At 35.7% G+C, this 21124-nt stretch overlaps 1 protein-coding gene across 1 annotated transcript in view; it reads left to right on the top strand.

Moving 5' to 3' along the window:
- Positions 1 to 21124, top strand: part of TRPC6 (transient receptor potential cation channel subfamily C member 6) — a 110781-nt gene that overhangs the window by 79916 nt on the left and 9741 nt on the right. The window contains exons 4-10 of the mRNA XM_060017218.1: positions 1814 to 1978; positions 7725 to 7941; positions 13854 to 14087; positions 16463 to 16727; positions 17966 to 18161; positions 18964 to 19167; positions 20828 to 20902. Coding sequence (XP_059873201.1) covers positions 1814 to 1978; positions 7725 to 7941; positions 13854 to 14087; positions 16463 to 16727; positions 17966 to 18161; positions 18964 to 19167; positions 20828 to 20902 — 1356 coding nt within the window. The remainder of the gene's footprint in view (positions 1 to 1813; positions 1979 to 7724; positions 7942 to 13853; positions 14088 to 16462; positions 16728 to 17965; positions 18162 to 18963; positions 19168 to 20827; positions 20903 to 21124) is intronic.

Raw genomic sequence — 21124 nt, forward strand, 5'->3', positions numbered from 1 at the left:
CATAATTAGATTGAGCTGGTTTTTTCTAATTAATTGCACTAGGTAGGTTCTCTAACAATTCTAAGTGCCTGGTTGTGAGGCATTTAACCTACACTAATGCCAGTCTTTAAAACCTAGACTTGTTTATGCAGTGATTGACACTTTCTTTTACTTAACTAATGATACAAAAATGACTTTGTGTGTTCAAACTACAAGGCATTTGTTATAGGATAGGAACATCATTATTTAAGACCCAACTCGGTTTTCCCATTTGTTAATATATTCCAATTCCAGACCAATGACTTCTATTCCTTCTTTAGAGCATTTGAATCTCCTTCATCTTTATTTGTGGAGTATTTTTATTTCTGTCTTCATGTGGTGCCCCCTATCCTTGACTGCTTTCTTAGGTTATGTAAGATATCTTAAAAAAAACAGTTTTTAAAGGTAGGTTTTCTAATAAAAGTAACACAGACTTATGGTAAGCTTTCAAACAATATAGACATTCCCTCTTTCTATCTTCTCAATTCTTAACGGAGAGTGGTTAATCAATATTATATTTCTCTCCATAAATTTATACTTTGGACATCTTCACATATCAGTAAATAAACATCCACTTAATCTTTTCAAAGGCTGCATATAGTTATGTTTATATTGTTATGTTCATTTAGTCAGTTTACTATTTAAGGGTGTTTATTATTTTCTTTTTTTTTTTGTCATTTCAAAACATTTGCTAAATTTCCCTTCAAAAAATGTACACCAGTTTACACATGTCAACAGTATGTGAGAGGGATTATTTCTTCCACTCATAATGGGTATTATTATTTTTTTATTTTTTAAAAATAGATCTTTATTGGAGTATAATTACTTCACAATACTGTGTTAGTTTCTGTTGCACAACAAAGAGAATCAGCCATATGCATACACATGTCCCCATATCCCCTCCCTCTTGAGCCTCCCTCCTATCCTCCCTATCCCACCCCTCTAGGTCATCGCAAAGCACCGAGCCGATCCCCCTGTGCTACATAATGGGTATTATTAAACCTTACCATTCTGAGAAGACAAACATTGTATCTTGATTTAATTATCTTCCAGGTTAACCATCCTTAAGAAACATTTTTAGTTCCTTTATATAACCTGTCCTTTGTCTAATTTTTAATATTCTTTACCAATTGTTATTTTGAGTTGTTGCTTTTTGTATATTAAATAATGCAGCTCTCTGTCATATGTAGGGTTCATTTGTAAGCAATAAATATGTAAGAATAAAAAATTCTGAAAAATTAAGAGTGAAATTTAATTATAAAGTTTTCTTAATTGAAAGAGTTTATGGTGCAGGAATAAAAAGAAATACCAGTAGAATAGAATAGGCAGTCCAGAAAAAGACCCATATGCAAATGGGAGCCTAGTATAAAATAAGTTTAGCATTTTTAGGTCAGTGCAGAAAAGGTCATATACTTTAAAAAAAAAGTATTTAGACATCTGATCTAGCAGGATCTTTATATCACTCCTTCTAGATGGAAAAAACATATAATCATAAAAGTCCTTTTGTAAAATATTGATGAATCATTTTCCAATATTAAATTTCCAAAATTTGTTTGTGCTTTGAAAGAAAACCCATTAGTCATAAAGCAAAAGTTGGAATCTTTGAATTTATGTAATACAATTAGAACCCCCTGCCATCTTGCTTAATACCTGCCCGCTAGATATTTTACATTTGTTCTTTAATTCTAACAATATTTATCATGGGCAAGAACAGAACATAATATTAGAATGCAAGAAAAGAGTTTATGCTGAATCTTTAAGCAAGCTGTTAAATGTTTTGTCACTCCCCTGCTAGTTTGTAGCTCATCCAAACTGTCAACAGCAGCTTCTGTCCATATGGTATGAGAACCTTTCCGGTTTGCGGCAGCAGACCACGGCAGTCAAGTTTCTTGTGGTCCTCGCCGTTGCCATCGGACTGCCTTTCCTGGCTCTCATTTACTGGTTTGCTCCATGCAGCAAGGTATGTCTGTGAAGCCTGCACCTCTGTTATATCCTAGTAGTGTATCTGGTTTATATATCAGAGCCAGTTAAGCAAAGAAAATTCTATTTCCCAAATAAAAATTTCAGGGAAGTCAGAGTTGGGTTTAAATAATCTTATTGTTTTTAATATTATAAAAATAACATATATTTGCTATAAGAAATAATGAAAGCAATGGAAAGAGAAAATTCACCTGTAATATTACCACTGTGAATATGCGAAAGAAAAACTCAGTATATTTCCTATTTGTCTTCTCTCTAGTTACACCTATGCATATATTTTTACATTTTTGATGAGGTATGCATTGAGCAGATATCTCAAATAACACCCTAAAAGAACATGTTTTCTTTTGTTATTTCTCCTCTGGCAAAATTTGAGATGAAAGTTTTTGTTTTGTATTTATTTTAGCGAATATGACCAGATAAATCTTAATATAAATAAAGGGCAATTGTGTAAATATTACTATAATGCTTGTTTCAATGAAGACTATTTGTTTTAAGGACAGAATACATTGTAACCTGACAACAAAGATAGCCTGTTTTTTGGGGTTTTTTGTTTTTGGCAAACTCTGCCCAGGATTTGATGAAATTAATTTGTTCAGATGGACCTAGCCTTTCATTAGTGTGACAGAAGAAGTTTGGAAAATGTTGACCTGTCATTCTGTTAACAGGCATAGAGATTTGTCTGCCCTGCATTGCCAACAGTCTTATTCTGCATGTTTTTGAAGCCACATTTCTGGAATTGTCAAAGTTTCAACTCTTAGAGTCAGACTGAAATAACTCTAAAGCTATGTGGCTGAAATGTCTGCTGGACCATCTATTTATGTGCCATGTCGATATGCCAGTTGAATCACTTGCTGTTGTTAAATCTGGGCATGACTCATTTTCAAATATTTGTAACATGTGGGTGCAAAGACATATATCACCATTACCTACATATTTTCTTCTTATTATTACTTAGTCATATATTTGGTGCTTTAACCTTATAGGAATGTTATTAAGTGGCTTATGGTAGGAAGCTGGTGCAAAGCCTTACATAGTGGGAACTTCATAATTACTTCCATTGATGATGATAGGAACTGCTGGAAACTTGGCATTTTCTCCTGAGGGTAAAATCTGTCATTATAAATGTTTTTCCCTTAAATATATAAGGCCAAAAGTTGGCCTTATATATTTATAAATAAATTATAAAGGAGGAAAATAAAATGAAAATAGTGATATTTACTAGAATTAGAAATTTATAGCATGGATTTTTTCTAGAAAGTTAAGATTTTTCTTTTCTTCCCTTTTTCATAGGAATGACAGATTCCACTTTGAAAAAAGAATTAATTCTCCTTACTAGAACATAAGCTACATCTATGTATGTAGTCTCTGTTCTGCTTCTACTTCAGAGATTTAACCTGAATTAAAAGTGGGGGGGAAAAAAGTCGGGGGGGTTCAGAATTATCCTTGTTATTACTCTGTGATCAGTTAAATTACAATATCTCTTCTAAGGTGAATAATTGTGCCTCCCCATATCCAGTGAGTTCAAAAGCATAATGCCTTCCAGAGTGTTTGGTGTTTTGACAGACTAGTTTTGGCAGTCCTTAGAGTTGCACATTTCTTAAATTTTGATTGAATCCTAATTAACCTGATTTCCTTCACTATTTCTTCTTTCCTGGCCATGTTTCTTTCTGGTATGTTTTCCACCCTCGTTTATGAACCCTGAGGCAAATAATCAAATTAAAAGGACACTGTCAAAGACACTGTATTTTTTTTCATATGTAAAATCTATTTTACTGTTATTTAATGTTTGAAGCATGATGATAAAATCTATTTTACATTTTTCCCTTTGGTAATATACATAAATATTATTTACAGTTTAGAGAATTGATTTTTTTAAACGGGGGAGATTGCTCAAGCTATATTGATGCTTTTATTTAAAATATTATTTAAAATATTAAAAAATTCCAAAGCATCCATGAAAATTAAGCGAGATCAAATTGCAGGCATATGCACCTTGACAGAGTCCTTGTTTCTATTTAAAGTTTGGTTTTCTTTCCTCAAGTCTGCTCTTTTCTTTAAGAAATTCTTTTTGTCCTTACTTGTTCTCTTTTTCCACCATAACCCAAATGTGTTTTATACTCATTATAGTAAAAATAGGTCATGCTGTGATTTCAAATCATTTTGGCTTAAGCTATCTTCAACATTTTCTGCTACTATTGGTATTTGATAGTTATTTGATCATCAGTAAATACTTAAAAAGAGTATGATATAATATTTAAAAGCAGGTATTTCTTTCAGTGCTTACTTTCAGTCATTTTTCCAGGTACATCAGTTTTTCACCTTGTTCAATTTTTCTTTACAGTTATTTTTTAGAAATCTGTTTACGTCACAGAATATATAGATGACAAATTTTACTAAAATGAATAACTCATTTCAGTTCCTAAAGTCCATTGAGTGGTACCAGAATCTCCTTTAGTTTAAAGAGAAACACAACTCTCAGTGATTTGTAATAAGAAATAGAAGATATGATTATCCAAACACACCACTTTAGTTTCCTGTCAACCATCTTTTTGTTTATGTGTTTGTTTTTTTTAATTTTATTTATGTATTATTATTTTTTAAACATCTTTATTGGTGTATAATTGCTTTACAATGGTGTGTTAGTTTCTGCTTTATAACAAAGTGAATCAGCTATACATATATTCCCATATATCCTCCCTCTTGTGTCTCCCTCCCACCCTCCCTATCCCACCCCTCTAGGTGGTCACAAAGCACCGAGCTGATCTCCCTGTGCTATGCGGCTGCTTCCCACTAGCTATGTATTTTACGTTTGGTAGTATATATTTACTAAGCAACAAAAGTACTTGGTTTGATTCTCTTCTCTCCCTTCTGAATAAAAGAAAGGAGTCATATTGTGTAAGAACCAGGAACCCAGGGAAGAAGGAAGGTGAGGCAGGTCAGGAGTGAGGGGCAGATCAGATACCATGCCCTGAATAACTGAACGTTGACTTTAGATGTGTCCAGACAGCTGAACTCAAGTTCCAGACCTCTCAAGCTTGAGGCACACTCTAATGTGGGTAGCTTTATTCTCACCTCGTTTTATGTCTCCAGCCTTTTCTCTTCTCCTTCTCCTATTTTAATTTGTGCTCTCTTGAGTTTTTCGTAATTCTGTATTTTGAAGGCCGCCTCTGATTCTCTCCTGAACAAAACAGGGAATAAATAAGTTTTCCATAGATTTTACTACTAATAGTCAATGCCCCAATCCCAGTTTTCCACAACAGTCAAATAAACTGAGAACTTTAAAAAATTGGTTTAATATTTATAATAATAGCTCTTTTCACCAGGAAGATTTTGAACCTTGCAATAAATGATTAAATAAATCTTGCACACTTGATTAAATCTTATATAAAACATGATTAAATAGCCATGATTACAATAAATTGCATATAAAGCAAATGTAGAATTAAAATTGTATATGTGGCACACCATAGAAAAAGAAATTAAAGTCGCATTAATGTTCAGTTTTTAATAGTCCATATTTTTTTAGAAAACATTGCTAAGGACAATAGGCAAGAGAAAAATCAAGCCTACTTTCTCTCCCATTTGTTTTAACTTTATTTGAGAGTTCTATTTAAACAAGATCTTAAAAAAACACAGAAAGTACTCTTTGATTCAATCTAATGAGCATTTACTTATGGAAGTATGGTTTTTGGACAACGTTTTTACAGCAACCTTTTACAAAGTAACCTTGGATTGGGCCTGCAATATATCTAACTGTATAGATCCATTGGCTTAAAACTAGATAGATAGAGCAGTTGATCTATTGATCTAGATAAACACACACACACACACACACATACACACACACACACATGCATGCATGCACGCACATACACACCCTGATATTCTGCCTGACCTAAGATTCTAAATATCAAGAGAGAAGGGACTAAACTATGTGATTCATCCTAGCTCTAACTTTTATGATTTTGAAAACCATATAGACAGATAAAGTGTGTAGGGACAGAGAACATTGATTGCATTCCTTCCATTATAGCATTTAGCTTTTTAAAATCTTAGAACCGTTTGTTCTCTAAGAATTTACATATATATGTACTTCAATGAGAAAATATGAACTTGTTTTGTAAACCAAATAGAAACATTAACTCAAACAAGTATGCCTGGGTTCAGATTCCAGCTCTACCACTTATAAGCTGTGTGACCTTTAAGCTAGTTTCTGGACCTCACTTCCTCAGTTTCTTCATCCATAAAATGGGCATTTCAGCAGCATATACCGCTTTGTATTGTAATTATATCATGGAATTAACAGGGTAAAGCACTTAAAACAGTACATAAAAGTACTGGCCAAGTGTTGGTGGTATTATTATTAATTTTTACATTTTTCTGTAATAATAAACTCGTTTGAAAAGCTGTCGAAAGCTATTGGCCCTCTCCTAAGAAAAAATTCTTGCATACTTGTATTTGAGTTTTGTTAACCATTACAGGGGATACACAGAGCCCTTGAGACACATCCTGGGCACACACCATCCCTCTGCCCCAGCTAGGATTCGTGCATCTCAGATGGAAATGATTCCTGTACTATAGATGCACAAGAACTTTTATTGTCTCCGTATTTCATATGAAGAATCTGACTTTCACATAATTTAGGAAATTCACTCATTGCTACTCAGCTAATGAGGGAATGAAACTGGAACCTGAACCTAAAATGTGTTGGTTATGTGACCAGAGAGGTATGTAATTGCCAATCTGCATTTCTTACCACACTGATGCAATTCTAGCCAAAAAACCCCACAAAACTTTTTTTTAAACCTTTTCCCGAAGCCTATGAACAGCAAATATAAAGTGATTTCCAATAGGCTTCTGCAAATATAAAAAACGGTTTGAAGACCCTACAGCCACCCTTACAAACTGCTCACATTGAGTCCCTGTTTCCAGCCTCTGCACCTGAGACCCACTCCCTACTTGGTTTCTGTCGCCTGGGCCAACTCCAGTGAATTCACCCATTCTTCCTCAAAACTCCCTTCCCAACGCGAGACCAAATGTTTTAACCTTTTGCTCCTATCCCATATTTAAAGATTTAGAGACGTTAAAAAAAAAAAAAGACACTTGGACTTTTTTCAATCCAGTGTCATTCCAGGACATCTTTCCAGTACGTGATGGGAACTGCCTTGCTGTCCTGTCCTGGGCTGGGAGTTCTCTTCTTGGTACTCCTGACTCTTACTCCATTTACAGCATCACTTGAAGCCTGATTTGCACCCATGTCAGTGAAATGCACATGAGGACAACAAGCAGACAAACATCAACCAAGGGTGTATACACTGTAAAGCAGATTCAGGTTAATATTTTCATTGCTGCTTCCTCAATACTTCACACCCACTAAATTAGTTTTCTTTTTATGAGTAATGGTGATACTATGCTCTGCCTTTTGTCATTATTATATTCATAAAATATTTTGTCAGTAATATCTTAAGAACTTAAATAACATTTAATAGAAATTAATTTATTTAACTATCAATCCAGAATATCAGCATATGTAGCTGAGCAACATGACCAAAATTTTATATCAGCATAAGGAATTATTTTTCTATTATTAGTTATATAAAGGTACATAATTATCTTAGGAGAAGATTGGAGTGCACAGATATTTATTCTTGTGTATACGCATGTGTGTTTTGCAAAATGTACAGAACAAAGCTAAGATTTTCTTTTGGTGTGTGTTGTGGCAGATGGGGAAGATAATGCGTGGCCCATTCATGAAGTTTGTAGCACATGCAGCCTCCTTCACCATTTTTCTGGGGCTACTAGTCATGAATGCAGCTGACAGATTTGAAGGCACCAAACTCCTTCCTAATGAAACCAGCACAGATAATGCAAAACAGCTGTTCAGGATGAAAACCTCCTGCTTCTCATGGATGGAGATGCTCATTATTTCCTGGGTAATAGGTAAAGACTGATTTTTCTGTCATCACTTATTTTTACAGCCTTAGCAGTAGGACTGAATGACACTGATTCCCTCACACATCAGTTATACAGATGTATACAGCATGATACAATGCTCCACATAGCATGTTTTTTTGTTGTTGTTTTTAAAGCACAGTTATCTTGGGTTCATTATCAGTACCACAGTCTTCTCACATGTCACATGCTCTTTAGATTTCTAAGAAAAACTCAGGAAGAAAATGAACAGGATAGTATGAATCAAACCTTGCCAGTGACGAAAAACTGCCATTCATGTTTTAGGAGAGCTGTGACTTCAAGTTTAAAAATAACCACATGATTTTATGTTGCAATTTAATAGGAACTGAAGGTAGTAGCCACTCACATCTATTGAACATTTGTTATGTACCAAGAACTGTTCAAATCACTTTACATACATCATATCACACACTCTGTTTGTGCCTTAGTGGTCCAATCTGTCATATAATAATGTCTACACTACAGCATTAATGTGAAGATTAAGTAATTTGCTTTAGATCTCCCAGATGTTAAGTGATACAGAGGGAATGTGGTCTTAATTACTATGCTATTTATCTTTAGAATCACTCATCCATATGGCTTGTCATTAAATATAATGCAAATGAAAGATATTTCAATTGGATATTTATGAATGAATAAAGTCAGTAGCTATTACCTACCTAATAGCTGTCTAACAAAGTGCCCTCATTAGATAATGAGGATACTGAAGTGAATGAAATGCAGTCTTTATAGTCAAGGAAGTTAGGTCTGGGGGGAGGGGACAGGTCAATAAGTAAATCAATAAAGAAAACCTATGTGACACATACTGTAACTGAGGAGCTATTAGGGTGTTATGAACACACATGGATTGGGCATCTAAATCTGAATGGGGTGGGGTATGGATAGGGCGAAGGAGGCCTCCCTGAACAATATGTTCAATCTGAGACTTTGAAGATAAGGACATGTTAATCCTACAGAGTGTTTATGGGGAGTAAGGACACTACGAGGTATGGATGCAAAATGTTAGATGCAAAGGTGTGACTTCATGCATAGTCAGGGCCTTATGAAGATCGCTGAAACTTTATCCACAGCCTGGCTTCTCCCAGGGGTTGCAAAGGTCGACAGCTGGCACCTCATTTGCAAAGTCATGTGTTAGGTCCGGCTATAATGCAGGTTCACTTATGGATGTGGGTGATGGGAGATAAGGGTGGTGACATGGCCAGAGGATGATTTTCAGCTGTTGGTGATGTGATCCATCACATTTTAGAAAGATCACAGTGGTTGTGAGGTAGAGGGTGGCTTTGGGGAGGAGTGAGTGTGGAGGCTGAGAGACAATTGAAGTGATCCCTGTGAGGAACATGGTGCCAGAAGTCAGGGCGTGGGGAAAGGAGTTGAGAGCTTCTTAAAAGATACGCTTCAAATAACTTGGTGATGTATTGTACATGGAAAGGGAGAACTGTGGATTCTGCCTTGGATTACTAGGTGGTGACTGCAAGTCTCTAGGAAGAAGAATATAGAGGGAAGATCATGCTTGAGACTGGGAGAATGAAAAGCTGGTAGGTAAGTTTGGGTTGTGATTGACTTTGAAGTGCCCATGGGATTTCCAGTTGAAGATGTCCGCTAAAATGCAACCCCTGGGAGAAGCCAGGCTGTGGATAAAGTTTCAGCAATCTTCATAAGGCCCTGACTATGCATGAAGTCACCTAGGGTGTAATGTGGAGAGTGTCAAGAGAAGAAGGCCCAAGGAATCTTCATACAAAACCATTGGTAGCCTATAAGCTTGGTTCTCTTCCAGTGATCTGGAGAAGCATCTGCAGTCAGTTTTATATCACTTCTAGGGCAGGGGCTGTCTTCTTGGCTTCCTCATACTGGGGCTGATAGGATGATCCATTGAAATACTACAAAGCACTATACAAATTACCATATGATCGTTTTAAATGCATATGAGGTAATTCAACAGCATTGAGAGTTACTCAAAACTTCTGAATCTCTTCATTTCCTGGAAATGTTCCAAGGAGAAATATAGTGTCTTAACATGTGAATTGCATCACTAAAGTAAACCTTAGATAAAGAAGAGTTTGATTTTCCACTTTTTCTTTTCGAATTTAATTGATATTTACCTTATAACATAATGCTATAAGAAATAAATTACATTTCATTTTGAATATTTGATTTAAAATAAGAATAATCATTTGGACATTGCCTTTACCTCAAGCTAAGAGCCTATATGTTATAGGTTTTGTTTTATGTTAGTATGTTTAAAGTACATATTACAGCACTTGGCACATAGGAAATGTTTAATAAATTTCAGATAACTATGATTACTATTAAACTCTTCATTAAGAGTTCATGTGTTTTATATGGAAGTGCTATTTCCTACTGAAAACATATTAAGCAAGATATGACACTTCAGTTCAAGATTAAACTTTGAAAACATTAAATTTTATGTAAGAGGATTAAATACAATGAATGCACATTTTATTCTTTATCAAAACTAATTGACTCTCCTCATACTAATATTTTAATATAAACATTGGAAGTTTTTCCTTTTTCACTTGGAAACCTAAACCAAGAATGTTAACTTTTAATTTTATGAATAAAAGCCATTTCCTTGGAACAACTGGCTGGATAACCTTTACAGTTGAGATTCAGAGATGATCTCACAACATTCATTTAAAGGGAAGACAAGGAACAACTCAGAATGGACAGCTGATACTTTGTAGCATATGTTAGACTCCTGGTTCAATTTCTGACACTGGTATTTATTTTTCTTTTTGAAGTTATTCTTGAAAGACAGTTGCTGTACTTTCTGGAAATATTAATAAGAAGTGGACTAGTTAGGTCAAGATGCTAGTTGGCTTGAGGGAAAAGACTGACATTATTGGTCACAGAAAGCAAATTTATATAATTTTTAGTAGACAAAATGTTGAAAGGCTGGATGATGGAATTGACATTCCAGGAGATCTTGACAAGGCTGAAGGGCAAGCTGAAACCAATGAGAAGTGTAGCAGGAACACAGGGAGGGGGGAGACACGCTTGATGACGCTTCACCTAAGGAGCACTTTTTAACTTAACATCCAGTGTGAGCTGCTGAGGAAGCAAATGCAATGCTGGGTTGACCCTTCAACAGAAGGAGAGGACTCCAGGCAAGGGCCGTAATTACATTCCTGCTCCACACTCTGGCCACATCCCATCTGCAGGCAATTGGCAAACTAGGGAGCATCCCAAATTGAAAGCAACCAGAAAAGGGAGTGGCTCTTCCAGGGAAGAGCACTTGTGGGAACTGTGGAAGCTTACTCTGGAGGGTGGAGGTAGGGCAGAACCCTGGGATTGTGGAACCTGAAGTTTAGTTATTTGGAGGGCCCCATTTAGAGAAAAAGAAGACAAAACAGAGCCCTAGGAGGAGCCTGGGTAGATAAGACATCTTGGAGGTTAAATTTTATTAGCTTTGTGGGAAACCTGCCTCTGCTGTAGAAGCATAGATTTAATGAGTGCACAGGTGTTTGTGCTTTGTTTTATTCTGTTTTGCTTTAAGAAATTTAAAGACAGAGAGAGCAGATTCATTCTCTTCTCTCAAGGGCAGAATTAGCACTAACAGGTCCACAGTGAAGGGATGCTTCCTAAAAAGTCAACAATGGGATGAGCCATCTTCAGAAGTAGTCATTCAGGACGAATTCAAGAAGAGGCTCAACCCTGTGGAGAAGTCCCCTGCTTGCTGGAGAAGTTGGACTAGATGGGGGATTTCAATCTATGCTTGGCAGCTCCTGGGGGTCCACAGGGGAAATAAGACGGGAACTCTTCCTTCAAACAGAAGAGTTCGCTCTATCTATTTTATTTTTTAAGCTTTGGTGAGATATCATTTTTTACCAAAAACTGTACATCTTAAAGAGAGAGAAGATGGAGAAGTGGGAGGAAGAAGGAGAGAAGTTTTGAAAACAACTAAATGATATGAATTTAAACTGCCCTTTCATTCCTATTCTTCAGTTACTCTAAACTACCCTTTTGTCCTATTGAGGAAGCTGGCAGGAATCCAGGGACCACAAAAAAAGGCTGCCCTCAGATTTTTTCACCCCTGCTCATAGTCGTGTGCGTGCACGTATGTGTTCATGAGTGTACACGTGTAGTGTGTCCTGTTTTAAATCTGATCCACTAAAGTATATATGAATTCAATTCTAGTCTCCTCTGAATTTTGAATAATTCCAAATAAGTAAGTTGTGTGCTACAGTGAATGATCATTTTGAGAAAAGCACATAGTAAGCTGTTGGAAGAGTGGAGACCATGGCTTTTGTAAACCCCTGAAGGGCTCTACAGTCATTCACATGGCAGGTTGTGATAAAGGTTCATGACAAATGTGGGGACTTGGGGAAGGTGCTTGTTAGGAGAAAGGGGAGAAGATTAATTTCAGCTAGGGGACCATGGAGACTTGTTGATGGTGGTAGCCTTTGATGGATTGTTGGAGTTTGGCTTGTATTTCTCCAGATGGCTCTAGGAGGAGGTGGGACATCAGAGCATAGGGATCTAAAGATAATAGGGGTAAAGTAACTTCTTTTTAATAAAGCACGATTTTTCAGATGAAAAAAGAAAATGTGCCAGACATAGGAAATTTTAAATAGTAAATGCTCAATCAATGTTAGTTATTTTTTCAAGTGCCAGGCACTGTGCTGAGCATTTTACATGTGTTATTTAAGTCTCATAACAAACCTGTGAAGTAGGTACAAACTACTATCATCCCCATTTTCCAAATTGAGTTTTAGAAAGTTTAAATAAGTTGCCAAGGATTACACAGCTAATAAGTGGAAGAGCAAAGTCTCAAATCTGCGGCAGTCTGATTCCAAAACCTATGCTCCTTCCTGAGTACCACATTAAGTTTTGGAGTGAATATGCAACATTATTAATAATTCCACCATCAAGAGACAACTACTATTAATATGTTCCTGTAATTATTTCTAGTCTTTTACTATGCTTGTTTGAAACATAAAGTCATACAATATATAACATTTTTTACTTAGCATGCTTGAATGTTTATGACATAAACATTTTCCAATGTGTATTAGTCCAGGTCCTCCAAGAAGCATATGCAAGACAGGATTTAATGTACAACAATTTTATTAAGGAAATTCCACGTGAGAGAAAATGGGAGAGAACTGAAGAGAGCTGCAAGGGCTGTAAGACGGGGATGCAAGTCTTATCTTGAGGGAAGGAAAGTAGGGTAGAAGTATCCTAGATCTCCATCCAGTCTAAAGAAAGTTTAACAAGGCCGTCAGGAAATCCTGGAGCCAAAGTCAGCCATCAAAGGAGTCCCATGTCTCTGAAGAAGGACTGCCCTCAGTCACTACTGGGGAGCAGCCCATGGGAAGCATGGCCTTAGGGCAAAAGTGGCAGTAGTTTTCAGAATGCTGTAGCTGAGGCCCATGGCCAATTAAATTCCTGTAGTTGGAGGTCTGGGAGGTACATTCCTGTGGCCACTATCCCATGGTAATTAAAATATCATATGAAATGGCTGCATAATATCCCATATGTAGAAGTCCCATGGTTACTTCTATTTTGAGTGTGTGAATGTGGGTGTGTTTGTATGGTTTGATTGTTATAAAGAACCCTACACTGAACATCTTATTAATGTATTTTTATGTATAGAATTAATGGATCAAATCATGTTTGATCCATTGAATCAAACATTGAATGCCCTTGATGAAATTTGTCACATTGCTATAAGGTAATGCACTGATATTGTTGGACTCTAGGATTTGTGGGGACAAGATAATTATGGCTGGATGGGTGGGATGAGGCCAAATTTTGAAGGGTTTTGAATATCAGCCTGAGATCTTTCAAACTTATTGTTTTATTGAAGAGCTAAGGCTGGAATGAAGTTGGATTGATATTTTAACCTCTTTCTAATACAGGCATGATATGGACTGAATGTAAAGAAATTTGGACTCAAGGCCCCAAGGAGTACTTGTTTGAGTTGTGGAATATGCTTGATTTTGGAATGTTGGCAATCTTTGCAGCATCATTCATTGCAAGATTCATGGCATTTTGGCATGCTTCCAAAGCCCAGAGCATTATTGATGCAAATGATACTTTGAAGGATTTGACAAAAGTCACATTGGGAGACAATGTGAAATACTACAATTTGGGTGAGTTTATAGGACACAGTCAATGTAAGTTTATAAAATGCAGAATTTTCTTATAAAAGTACACATCAGTAACAGTTTGATTACTACTCAGCTCTCATAAAATTGTTGGTCAGTTTCCAGCTTCTTTAGAGTATCTGTATCTGAAGAAGCATGCTTTCTACCTCTTCCCTTGATATTTCTTCTGGCTGGAAACCTCTTTTAATCACAAGAATCATCTCACTTTATCTCTGGGATTAATTGGCTAACCACCAAACTTCATTGAGAATGCCTGTATTATGTCTTGGATTTATTTTTTTCCTCTTGTCCATTAAAAATAGTATACATTTAAGTACTATTTCCATTTAAGGCATATAAACTATTTGAAAGCAAAGGAATCATTGGAGGCTCTAGAGGGCCCCCAATAAATAACACCACTTTTTCTCACCCAGTCTTTGAAACTAGATAAGAGATAAAACCAAAAGCGAACACGGAGGCCAGATCATCACCTCTAATAATGACAAAGTTCAGGGTGGATGACATAATTCTGAGTTTATTAGCCAGCCGGCTCAGTAATATTGAACCTCAGGCTTAGGCAGATATATGGACAGGGCAGTCTTCCTCAAAGAGGGGTATGGCAGCAAGTGTCTGATCATGTGAGATTCCCCCATGGAAGAACAGAGGAAAATTCTCAAGAAAAAAGAGGGCAGAGCTGAACCAAGTATGCTCAGTTTCCACCCCAGTTTAGTAATCAGATAAGTCATTCCACCTCCCCAGGAGGAAAGTGACTAAGTGATAGAAATAGATTCAGTTATTTACTTAGGGAAAATCTCTCCTTGTAGAAACCTAGAGTGGGGAAAACAGATTCTCTTTGAATACTTATTTCAAATCCTCTGTTAAGATGTCAGTTAACAGTCAATTGACATCTCTATGGGTTTTACTGGCTATATCACATAGGGATTTCTTTTTTATTATTTCTTTTTAATATTTCTTTTAATATTTAATTAACAACTTTTAGTGCATAATGTAAGGCTTCTATATATTGTACAGCACAGGGAATGTAGCCGTTATTTTATAACAAAAATTTTTATTATATGGAATTTTAAAGTCAGAACTATCTATTTATATATTGTACTTATATTCAAAGTGCTATAAAAAAAGAAAGTGCTTTTATTAGTTTACTGTACCCTTTCCTGATTCCACTTCTCAGCAAATAAGCAAATACAAATTTATAATTATATTTTTCCTCTTTCCTACACACTGCTTTTCTTCATAATGGTTTCTTAATTAGGTTTTTGATGACCTGATGTAATAATGCCAGAAGAACTCATAAGTGAATAATTACTACATTTTTATGATAAAAATAGACTTGAGTGACCAATATAAATTACTTTAGTAAGTTTAAATAACTCCAAAAGCCCCAAATTACATTATAGTGTAATTACAGTTTAAAATTAAATAATGATATCATGTATTTAGGGCCTTCTTTTCTTTTATTATAGTTTAAGATTAAATAGTAAATGCTATCATTTAGTTAGTGCCAAGCAGTTTCTAAACACTGAATGTATGTTGACTTACTGGATTCTCACAACAGATGACAGAGGTAGAAGCAGTATTATCTCATTTTTAAAGAGGGGAAAATAAAACTAAGATAAGTAATTTGTACCAGTTCTTCCAGCTGACTTTAGATAGATAGATAGATAGATAGACAGGTAGGTATTGGAATTTTTACATATGCTGAGTCCACAGTTTGTACTCTTTTTTTTTTTAACATTTTTATTGGAGTATAATTGCTTTACAGTGGTGTGTTAGTTTCTGCTTCATAACAAAGTGAATCAGTTATACATATACATATATCACCATATCCCCTCCCTCTTGCGTCTCCCTGCCTCCCACACTCCCTATCCCACCCTTCTAGCTGGTCACAAAGCACTGAGCTGATCTCCCTGTGCTATGCGGCTGCTTCCCACTAGCTATCTATTTTACATTTGGTAGTGTATACATGTCCATATATACACTACCACTCTCTCACTTTGTCCCAGCTTACCCTTCGCCTTTCCCGTGTCCTCAAGTCCATTCTCTAGTAGGTCTGCGTCTTTATTCCTGTCTTGCCCCTAGGTTCTTCATGACCATTTTTTTTTTTTTAGATTCCATATATATGTGTACTCTTAACCATTATGCTATACCCTATGGAAAACTTCCAGCAAACCAGGGGCATAATTTTCTCAGTAAATTCAGAAGTTCAAATACACCTGACACTTAAAGAAGCCCTTTAAGATAAAAGACTTCCGTCAGGAACTGGATTGCTAATGTAATTTTATTTCTACCCCAGAAAAGAAGTTACCTAAGTAAAAAACTTAAATAAACTCACCATAACTCTTGTCTTTCCTTTCTCCTAGCCAGGATAAAGTGGGACCCCTCTGATCCTCAAATTATATCTGAAGGTCTTTATGCAATTGCTGTAGTTTTAAGTTTCTCCAGAATAGCCTACATTTTACCAGCAAATGAAAGCTTTGGACCTCTGCAGATATCACTTGGAAGAACAGTGAAAGACATCTTCAAGTTCATGGTCATATTCATCATGGTGTTTGTGGCCTTTATGATTGGAATGTTCAACCTCTATTCCTACTACATTGGTGCAAAGCAAAACGAAGCCTTCACAACGTATGTGCTTTCAGATATTTTGATCATGGAGATCATCGATTAAATAAATGTTAGCTTAACAGTGTTCATATGCGTCCATGGCATAAATAATGTTTTGGTAAAGACTTCATCTCCAGTTACTCTTTAGCAAAATGAGAGGATTTTAAAATGGGTTGGAAGAACTCAATAATGTAGGCAACCTCTGTAATATTAAGTAATTATAGCTAACATTTTTAAGGCTAGGAACTACCTCACACACATCATTTTATTATCTCTGTTTCAGAAGAAAAAAAGGAGACTGAAGTTCAGAAAAGTTAAATGATGTGCTGAACACTGCGTAGCTGCTAATAGATAGAAAAGCCAGGACATAGTCCCTTGTCCACTATAACATCTGTGCTCTTCACTGCTGTGTCCTTCTGCTTACTACAGACTCCTGGGATGCTGACTATGAGAACAGCTGCTTCCTAATTCAATTTGTTGGATCTTATCACTGAGACAATCCAATTTATCAATAGTGACAAGAGTTTTAACTTATGTTCACCATAGACACATGTTTTTTATAAAGTGTGTTTGGAATACATTATTCAAATGTTAGGTATTCAGTGTTACAATAAGTATTGACTGAAGCATAACCTATTACCCATATTCCTGTAAAGTTCAGTTTATGAGAGAAATTAAACCACCTGGGCTAAGCAGAGGGGCTTAGTTTAAGGTCAATAATTATGCTTAAAGCATTGAAATTCCTATGTAAGACATGTCAGTGATTTTGGTAACATCGACTTATTTATATTGTCATATTTTCCTTAAGACACCTTTAAGACACATAATATTGTAATCTTTTTATTGGAAATTAGTGGAAGTATAGATGAGCAGGAAACCCAAAAGGACTCTAACAGATAGCATTATCTTTTATTAAGTAATACATTTAACACTTCCATTGCCACAACTATGGATTATTTAAATGTTAATATCTGTGGTTATGTAATTATGCTAGCATTTACTGAGTGCTTATTATGTTCCAGATAGTGAGCTATGTGCTTCATATACACAATATTTCCTCATCCTTGCAACAATCCTAGAAATAAATAATTATTGTACCCATTTTATAGAAAAGAAAAATGAGGCTCAGGGAAGTAAAGAGTTTTCTCATGAATATCTAATAATTTTCAAAGACACTAAATCAACTCACTTTTATTATGGTACCATTTTTGTTTATTTGTACACTTTATCATTTCCTTTCTCTCCTTCTTTTTCACCAGAGTGGAAGAGAGTTTTAAGACACTGTTTTGGGCTATATTTGGACTTTCTGAAGTGAAATCAGTGGTCATCAACTATAATCACAAATTCATTGAAAACATCGGTTATGTTCTTTATGGAGTCTATAATGTTACAATGGTTATTGTTTTGCTAAATATGTTAATTGCAATGATCAACAGTTCATTCCAGGAAATTGAGGTATAATCTCTATACATTTGTATACTATGTGCTGCATGTTTTAACTATTCCAGGGATCAACTCAGCATTGGTGGTGACAGTATAGACTGCTTTCCATCTGTTCTTTCCCTTTTTTACATACTTCTTTATATACTATATATACTGTAGAGAATATCTATATTTTTGTATACTTTATATACAAGGAATCTAGAAAATTTTAATGTTTTGCTTCCAAACACAATATCTATGGGTGTGGTGGGATAGTAAGGCGTAAGGATGAGAAATGATGTATGATTTGTTATTATTATTTACAAACTCTTTAGAAATACTATATCAGCATGAATTTATACTTTATTTTAAAAGTTATTGCTTCCGAATACCACTATTCTCCAAATCTTGTTTTGAGTGATGTTCAGAATTGACCCTTTCTCAAACTCAGAGTGATAGTGTACATCTTTATTCCAGAAATCTTGGTCTGTCTCCCAAATTAATCAAAGTAGTGATCTGTTGCAGAATAAAAAAGTGAATAATTTTTCATAGTGTTTTCTCAAATGTAGGAAAATGCATTTATATCTTTCAATGTATTTATAAACACATGCAAGTTTTGAGATCTATAGATCTATAAGCCTGATAAAATTTTAGGCAGATTTAGGAAAGAGTGTGTGAATAGTACCTTAACATTTTTGAAAAAATCTTGGAGTGGTCTTTGGGGCCTGAGAGTGTTGTAGGCACCATTACTTCCATCTAGTCACGCAATGTTAGAAGCATCCCAGTAATTCTTTTTACGCATTTCCTTGCTGAACTGTCATATGTATTTGTATAGGATGATGCTGATGTGGAGTGGAAATTTGCAAGGGCCAAACTTTGGTTTTCCTACTTTGAGGAAGGAAGAACTCTTCCTGTTCCCTTCAACCTGGTGCCAAGTCCAAAGTCCCTGTTTTATCTCCTACTGAGGCTTAAAAAATGGATTTCTGAGCTGTTCCAGGGCCATACAAAAGGTTTCCAGGAGGATGTGGAAATGAACAAGGTGATTTGACTTGATAATTTAAAATTATATTTTTAAATGCTGAAACCATTATAACCACTGTGCCACATCCCTTTATAAAGAAGCAGTCTGTGATGACATGTCCATCCATTCCCAAATGTAGTCACTTAGCTCAGAGCAGTCCTTTGGCTTGTGTCTGTTTATTAGGAGAACACTGGGCATTTCTGCTTAAAAATATAAGAAAAATTCATGAAATATAAATAAAATAATGTACTACATTATCTGGAGTGGGTACTGAAAGGGAGAGCTATTCTGGGCCCCATTTTTGCTATTGTGGCTACATGTCCCTCACTTCACCTTCAATTTATACAGCTAGGTATATTTATATACTTCAATTTATACAGCTTCCATTTTTTGCATGTTCAATTTATACAGCTAGCTGATTATGACTTGGGGGAATCTGACAGACAAGTAAGTCGTACATTGAAAAGTTCAGAAATCAATTGATCACATGTAATATGGGAGACCAGGTTTGGCGTTAAGTAGTTCAAGAAAGAAATATCTAAGGAGACTAATTGGAAACAGTAATCCCATGAGGCAGTACCATCTTAAGAAGCCATGAAAGAGAAGAGGTCTACTGCTTAGATGAAGGAGTAGAACAATCACAGTGGGTTTAGAAATGTGTGGAGCATGTGGAATGCTGTGTGGAATGCATGGGGGTGGGGAGGTTACTCTCAGCAGGGAACTCTGCAGGGGACAGAACTCTATATCCAGAAGGAGCACTGAGGGACTAGATGCCTCCAGAGGAGGAGGGCCAGGAAGGGAACAGGTGTGGATATGGTGTCATATTATGGGGACGTGAAGGAGCTGGCTGCTTCCAATTCCCAATTTTAATGAGGAAGCACATTTAATTTTCTCTTCAAAAATAGGAAGAGAGGCAATGGGCAAAAGTTGCAAATAGTTCATTTTTAGTTCTATGTAAATAAAATTTGTAACAACAAGATCTGCCCAACAGAGTGGTGGGCTGTCCTGTGAAATAGTGAGCTCCCCATCTTTGCAGGTAATCAATAAATGTTGGCTAACCAACATTAGGAATTTATAGGTTTTCCTACACTGGTGAGCGACTGAGCCAAATGATTGTAAAAGTTCCTTGCAGCTATAAGATTCTATTATTGAATGATTTGCTACTTACTATGTGAGATTCTCAAGTTAAGCTCCCAGAGCTCCAATTTCCTCAACTGTAATATGGGAATAAAAATTGCATCTACATCATGAAAATCAAATCAGATAAATATGTAAAAGTGCTTTGAGAATTCTAAAGCCCTCTTTAAATGTATTATCATTATTTTGTATAGGAATTTTGGAAAAATATGCCATCTTTGGTGCTCTCCCAAATGTATAACTTACAGAACTCAGTGTGTTGAGTGGCAAAAATTTCCCTCACTTTACTTAATGTTATTAAGTGTGTAGTTTACAGGTGTGATTAGAGCTGCAACCCAAGACAATTCAGTCTCCAAAAGGAAATGTCCAAGTACTCACCAAAGGGAAGACCTGAATAAGAATATGTTTCTCTCATTGAAACTTGCTGGAGAATTGGACCAGATGGCTTTTAGAATATGGAATAAAGAAAGAGTGAAATTCGTTTTATAATTCCCAATGTAAAATTAGTGATTGTACCTATTTTACTCTCTATCTTTAAAAGAGAAATGAAGAAAAGAAATTTGGAATTCTGGGAAGTCATGAAGACCTTTCAAAATTATCACTTGACAAAAGACAGGTAAGATCACATTTGAAAATATGAAACCACGAGTAGGTTCAGGCTTTCTACTCAGAGAAAAGGACAGATGTTCAGAAGCAATTTCAAGAAACAGTAGACACATTAAAGAATTAACAATTTAACAATGCTCAAAGAATCTGTTATTGAGAAGTAAAAATAAGCCTGTGTCCTGTTAATCAGCAAAAAGAATTACATGGCTGTTTAAGACAGATAGTAAACAAG

The sequence above is a fragment of the Delphinus delphis genome, chromosome 8, assembly GCF_949987515.2.
Source record: "Delphinus delphis chromosome 8, mDelDel1.2, whole genome shotgun sequence".
Taxonomy (NCBI): Eukaryota; Metazoa; Chordata; class Mammalia; order Artiodactyla; family Delphinidae; genus Delphinus; species Delphinus delphis.